The 6,608-nt window shown below is 49.5% G+C and overlaps 1 protein-coding gene across 1 annotated transcript in view; it reads right to left on the reverse strand.

The window, feature by feature from the left end:
* LOC104277436 (protein TMEPAI-like) overlaps positions 1-6,608 on the reverse strand; it is a gene marked incomplete at its 3' end in the record, with an annotated part of 7,037 nt that overhangs the window by 351 nt on the left and 78 nt on the right. The window contains exons 1-2 of the mRNA XM_009874065.1: positions 6,531-6,608; positions 12-100 (exon numbers count right to left, since the gene is read on the reverse strand). The exon at positions 6,531-6,608 is cut by the window's right edge and continues 78 nt beyond it. Coding sequence (XP_009872367.1) covers positions 12-100; positions 6,531-6,608 — 167 coding nt within the window. The remainder of the gene's footprint in view (positions 1-11; positions 101-6,530) is intronic.

The raw sequence follows: 6,608 nt of genomic DNA on the forward strand, positions 1-6,608 counted from the left end.
AGCCCCAGGACGGTGGGAAAGGCAACGGCACCCGCATCGCCCTCACCTCTGTTATTCCGTTCCCCGACACGGTGCTTTCCGAAGGCCACAGGCTTCCCTCCTGCATTGGGAAAAGAGACAAAAGGGCAGAGTGAGGACGACTGCCAGCGGTGGCACAGCTCCTGCCCCCAACAGCTCGTGCCGGGGTTCACCCTGTGCCACAGCCCAGGTAAGACGCTGCTGCCGCCCAGGCACTCCTGCTCCAGCTGCAGCAAGGCACAGCACGTCCCCCCCACCTCCAGGAGGGGCATTAGCTGCTTATCACAGCGTTACGCTCTCGTATTTGCTCAGGGACACGGTTTAGTGGTGGAGCCAGCAGCGCCCGTTTAGCGGTTGGACTTGATGATCTTAAAGGTCTTGTCCAACCCAAACCATTCTATATGCACCAGCCATCGCATCGGTATATGGCTACGGGTGTTAGCATGTTACCACTGAAAACAACACTTCTGGTTAAAGTTTCCCTCCATTTTCACTTCCATTTATATTTAATAGATCACTTGCAGAATGAATGATGAGAACGTTACCGGTACACAGCGCTCTCCCATTTGCAGACTTCCCCCCTCCCGCCCACATCCACCCAGCATGTTTCTCTCCCTGGTTCAAACATGCCAGAGGAGTATTTTTCAATTTGTGATCCATGAGCCGTGGGTGATTCACAAGACATCAGAAAATGCTCCATGAAATAATGACAAGATTTAAAAATAAAAAGAAAAAACCTCACACCCACATACTGATGCATGCAATCAAGGAAATCATGGGAAAATAAAGATAATAAGTGAATAACCAAATGTTAAGCCTAATTTTGATTTGGTTAAAAAAAGAAAAATCTGCAGCAACAGGATGGTGCTAGAGTATTTTTTCCCCAACCGAATAAGTGGTCCTCAGCTTAAACCGACTGAGGAACTGTGGTCTAGAGGCTTCCATACACTGCAAGCATCACCCTGACCCTGCAAGCCCAGCCCAGGCACCAACAACCTCGGGCACGCTAAAGCCACGAGCCAATTTCCCCCAAACCAAGAGATTAACAAACAAAGGTTCTTCCCATTTGCTGGTGATGCTCTGAGCATACGCAGTTCACCCTAGACACTTTTGCCCTGAGAACTAAGACATTTAAATATTGCTAATATTCACATACAGCAACATCCCTCCGGCAGCCAGGGCTGGAGGAAAACAAGCCAGAAGGCTCGTAATTATAACCTAGAATTGCTGGCATTTCACAGTTCCTTGCAGGTGGATCTCCAGTTCCGGAGCCAGGCACAGGCAGAAGTATTTGCCACCAGCAGAAAATAAAAACACACCAGGGGTGTTTCTTTTACCCTTTTTCCCTTTAAGGTGTCTCGTTCAAAGGCCATTCCCAGGCCCACACTACACAGCAGGGCTCACCAGATGAGCAAACCACAAGCTTTCCTACTAAGAGAATATCTATTTCTATAAAAATCACAGCAGCCTGGTGCTGCAACGGTACCGCAGCACCACGGGCACCTTTGCTGATAAAGCCTGAAGGGATTTTACCTGTCTGATGCTCCCTGAACCTCACCCAGCTGTGAAGCACAGCTGGCTTCATCCTAGGCTGCAGCGCACGTGGTAAAACGATGCTGCATACGCCCGCAGCTATCCCAGAGAGGTGCTGAGCAGCACCTCCGCTCTCCTGTGGAAGGTCCTCCAAGCACAGACAGACCCGGGATGCTCTCGTGGGCAGAGCCAGCCCCAAGCTCTGGGGTAGAAGCCTCAGCACCGGGGCATCGCACATCCCACTGATCAAAACACAGCACCAGCACTGCCTTAAAATCTCCAAACAAGCCACCCATTAAATCTCCCCCTCAATCGCCCCGTCTTCACTTTTCCCCAACTTTGGAACATATTTTCTCTTGTGGAATCACATGTGGTATCGGATATGGAGAGAATCCCATCAGGCTCCTGTTTCTGAAGTTCAGCTCTGCACATAAACCTCAAGGCAGTCCCTGTTGCCAGTGCAAGGAAAACAGTGATTTATATGGAAACGAGACAGTCCGAATTCTTCCCACTCTTGGTGTTTTTTTCAGTGACCATCCCTTGGAGCAGAGGTGCAACACCTCAATACCAGCCCTCTCCCTGGCTAGAGCTAACGGACACGTCGGTGCTGCATAGCCCTTCCTGAGCAATGCAACGCTGTGTTTTCTACAGACCTTGAAACTTCAACATGCAACTATATAAACAGCGGTTTATATCAGCCATTTAGTCCATTTTACATGTATTTCTTGCCTGCAGGGATAGTCTATAGTCAAATTTCCCCAGCAGCCGGAAAACCCAAGAGGATCTGCATCTGACAGAGGTCAAAGCCTCCCCTCTAACCGTCGGCGCTGATGCCAAAGGGCACAGGGAGAGTTTCCAGCGCTGCCACGCACGCTGCCAGCCCTGCCCCTCATCCCGAAGGATGCCACAGCAGCAGGAGCGGGAAGCGCTGCGAAAATTGTGTTTACTTTGCCACGGCCCTGTGGCAGACTTCCTGAGCAACGAGTACCCCACTGCCTTCTGCTAGATGTTTTATATTTAACTTGGCAGTGGGCAGTGCCATGGCAATATCCCATCTGCTTCCCCCTTTCCCAGGAGTGATGTCAGTCAGCTCCCGCGAGGGCGGCTGCATCCCTGCGCGCGGAGCATCACCGCGCTCAGCCGGGGCTTCCCGCTGCAGCGAGCGATGGGGTGGACACACACCCCCCCCCTTACACGAGCTGCTCCCATCCAAAATATCTCCTAGCCCTAAGTATCCGCTTGCCCCAAACCTGCACCCAATGTCCTGCCCAGGCGTTTGGACAAAAAGCTCCGGCTCACGCGTTAACTCATCTGTTTGTACAGACGAGGCCCAGGACCAACGCTCCGGGCAACACGCCGATGCAAGAGTAGCAGACCAGTAGAAACAACATTAAAATAGGATATGCAGAGAGATAAGAAAAGGACAGGAGACCTGTTTTTTGTGGGAGCTGTGTTGGCTCAGACGTGCTTACGTGCTCACAGCTGCCCAACCACAGGCACGCTCGGTGACACCGACCCTCTGCCTCAGACACCCTTGTGACACCCATCCGGGTAACATCCATCTCTCCTAAAAACTCAATAGCACAACTAAAACTGCTGGAAATCAGTAGTCAGAAGAGGGCAAAACCTCAGAGGCAGAGAACGTACGTACTCGTAGCCTTTGTGCTTCAGCCCCACCGAGCCAAGCAGAACCGCACTGCCCTGCAAGGGAGCATCACCACTGCAGACCCTCGTCCTCAGGGCTCTTCGCTCACCTCGCGTTTTAGGAATATTTAGGACCTGAATTCATCACAACAAAGGCTGAGTCTAGCTATAGTTTTCTGAAGCGAAAGCTGAGATTCTGCTGTCTGATGAGCATACGCCTGTTAAAGCCTCTACAAGTATTCCAAGACTCACTGCAGAATCTAAAATTACTTTTTCATTTCTTTTTAGAGATCAATCTTCGACTTTTATAGAACTGCTTGTTTTAGTAATGTCAGAGAATTTTCTCTATAAAACTGTACGGTGCAAATTAAGTCTCTGAGCCTTCAGGAGGAATTATATTCTCCATTTTGGGGGACAAAGGTATGCTTGGAAACGGCATTTAAATCACTTCTTCTTGGGCAAGTGGGATATCACTGTTCCAGAGTTGCAGGGGTAGTGCCATTCTTACTGAAAAAAAGTTTTTAGTAGCATCACTTAAATATTCTTAGCTCTGGAAAAATGAAGGTACTCGTTGTAAGGAGACAAAGTTTAAGTACAGCAAGAATGATGATGGAGAAACACATGACCTAATGCAAGAATTCCTTGCTAGCAAGAACTGCACTAAACCCCCCCCAACCTTTAGGGAAATTAATTTCTCCTTCAGTTGTAATTTCTGAGCTACAACAACAAAAAAAGGACAACTCCGTTAGACCTAGCAGCATCCTGACCAGGGGATGAACTACTTTAATATTTCAAAAGATGAAAAGCGTGTATGTAGCTCCGATGCCCATCTGCGGTCACGACAGCAAAATGAAGTTTGGGATTTAAAAAGCCCAACACCAGTTCACCGCAAGTTTAATGGCTTACGTAAACCCGTCTCCAGTTCAGCGCAGCCCCTGCCTGCCAGCCCCCAGCGCTGGCTTGGGCTGGAGCTGTTTTCTGCAAAAAGACACGCTGTGCTCAAGCTGAAAGGAGCTACTTTGAAAACCTTTCTTAGGATGGATCCCACGGTGACGAGCTTCCCGCTGAGGACACGAGGGGCTGCTCCGCACGAGGAGGGTGCTCGGGCCACGGGGAAAAGCTCAGCTCCATCCCCGCTGCGCTCGGCAGCACCCACGGGCAGAATTATAAAGAGGGGAAGAATTATAAACACGGGGGAAAGAACAAACCAAAACAAAACCTGATACATTGGTATTTCCTTAGGTCTAAGAAAGATTCGGAAGGCTTGGCATCCTCGCTGAGGTCTAGCGGAGGCGCGGAGGTTAAGCCTTTGCTGAAAAGCCACTTAATCGCTGATGCATCTGAAGGCTGAATAAATAATGGAGCTGTACTGGTGTGGGAACTGGGCCCAAAAAAATCGGTGGAAATTTTGGCCAAGTGAAATTTTAAAAAAAGAAAAAGAATGAAAAAAAAGAGAAAAATATTTAATTTTTTAAATCAGAAATTATTGACTGAACTGAAATTTTTATTCCATCAGCATGTGATTTTCTCTTCTCATGTTAGCCTTCTTTCCTCTTTTTAAATAAAATAAAAACCAGGCTACTTAAGAAAATGGAAATTAGTATGTTAAAATAAAGGCCTGATTCGAGCTTTCTTTGAAACCGTAAAATGAAACATTTTGGTACTGTTCCAGTAAAACATTTGGGACACGATAAAGCAATAAAAAACCAGGTAAATGCGAGAATGGGAAAAGCACCTTTCTGCTGTTTTTAATAATTCACGTGCTCAGATGCCCACGTTGTGCTACTGCTGGAAGCGGGTGCACGGGACAGTAAGAAGAGTCGTGAGATTTTCGTCCCTCTGGGAGGAGCGGCCATGCACGTGGGGAGTTTGGCTCCGAAACCGGGCAGGTGCTTGAGCCATCGCCACCCTCGCACCGGCTGGCGTAACGCAGGATCACGCATCCCCAGCGCTTCCATCTCGCTGCACGGACCCCAGAACCGGCCACGAGCCGAGCTCGCTGCCAGAGGCAGGCGCCGCAGCCCACAGCACGAAGGGTGGTTTAATCCACTTTGGGGCTTACATGGCTCTCCTTCCCAAGGGGCGTCCCCCTCACTTGGGCACCGAGCGTCTGAGAAGGACCCTTTGCCTGCGGTGTGCAAGGTGTGACAGGCAGGGCAGCCCCCGAGCAGAGCGGCAGCCCGCACCCTGCGTGTCTGCTGGCTGGACAGCCCTCAACAGCGCTCTGCTGAAGACTTGTTTAATACAATGTTATGTACCCTGCTCTCAAAATAAAATTAAAAAAAAAAAAGCAAGCAATCTTATCTTTCTTTTTGCACTGAGCACAAGACAGCAGAGCCCCGCACCGACCACCGCAAAGCAGCACCGGTGCGCTCAGCCCGCCCTGGCAGCCTGCAGAGCAGAGGGCACGAAGTGATCTGCAGGAAGCCCTACTGTTTAAAGAGCTTCAGGATCCTTCAGGGCAAACTTTAAAAAAAAAAAAGTATCAGTACAAGATATCCCTGTCCTGCAGACTGAGCCATGTAGGCAGCAGTGAACAGTACAACTCACCTCTCAAGAAAACGGAAAGTCTTGTAAGTCTCTCTGACCTGCTGCATTTGAGGCAACTGCATAAACCAACATCTGCCTCGAGGCTGGGGAAGCTCCCCCTTGAGTTCCCATCAGTGGTACAATTAATACGTTTCTCCTTGGGCTTTTAAGAACCAGAGAGTCTCTTTTATGAACACAGGGAACCTCCCCAGCACCCCCTTGGATAGATTTCTGCTCTTCTGGCTCACAATTGTTTTCTGATCCCTCCATTACAGTAACTGCAGCACCATTAGTGAAAACAGGAGAATGTCTTTCAGGATCTCCTATTCTCTTCAAGGCAGACCGTAAGTTTTTAGATAGCTGAGACTCTCCAACCGCAGCCACCAAACGACTCGACAGTTTGGGGCTGTTAAAGGCAAAGCACATGCACCCCAACCTACAGAGGGTACGTGGTGGCTTCGAGAACAGGACAAGCCATGAACAGCCTCGTGCAGTTACTTTACTGATGTAAAACCTGAACTGCAAAGCTCAGGACAAAAGCAGGGGCAAAGCTTATCCATATATCACAACATACAGTACCCTAAAGAGCCAGAGGCACCCCTAAAAAGTGCCCCCTCCCCAATAACAAAGACGACAGAAGATGATGCCAAGACCCAACCTGGAGGGTGTCTCTTCATGCAGTGCCAAGCAGCACATGGGCAAATACGACCCAAACGAATGCCTTTGGCTCTCACGTTTCCCCAGTGTCACATCATTTGGCAAACGGCGCAGGACAACGTGGGCTGGAAGAGCAGGATGTGACTTACTGATGAGAGGTTCTCGTCTCTCCGCCTCCCCTGGCTGTGCCGGCTGATGAAGGATCGCGCAGAGAGCTTGTAGTGGTT

This window comes from Apaloderma vittatum, unplaced genomic scaffold, assembly GCF_000703405.1.
Source record: "Apaloderma vittatum isolate BGI_N311 unplaced genomic scaffold, ASM70340v1 scaffold31847, whole genome shotgun sequence".
NCBI classification, from domain to species: Eukaryota; Metazoa; Chordata; class Aves; order Trogoniformes; family Trogonidae; genus Apaloderma; species Apaloderma vittatum.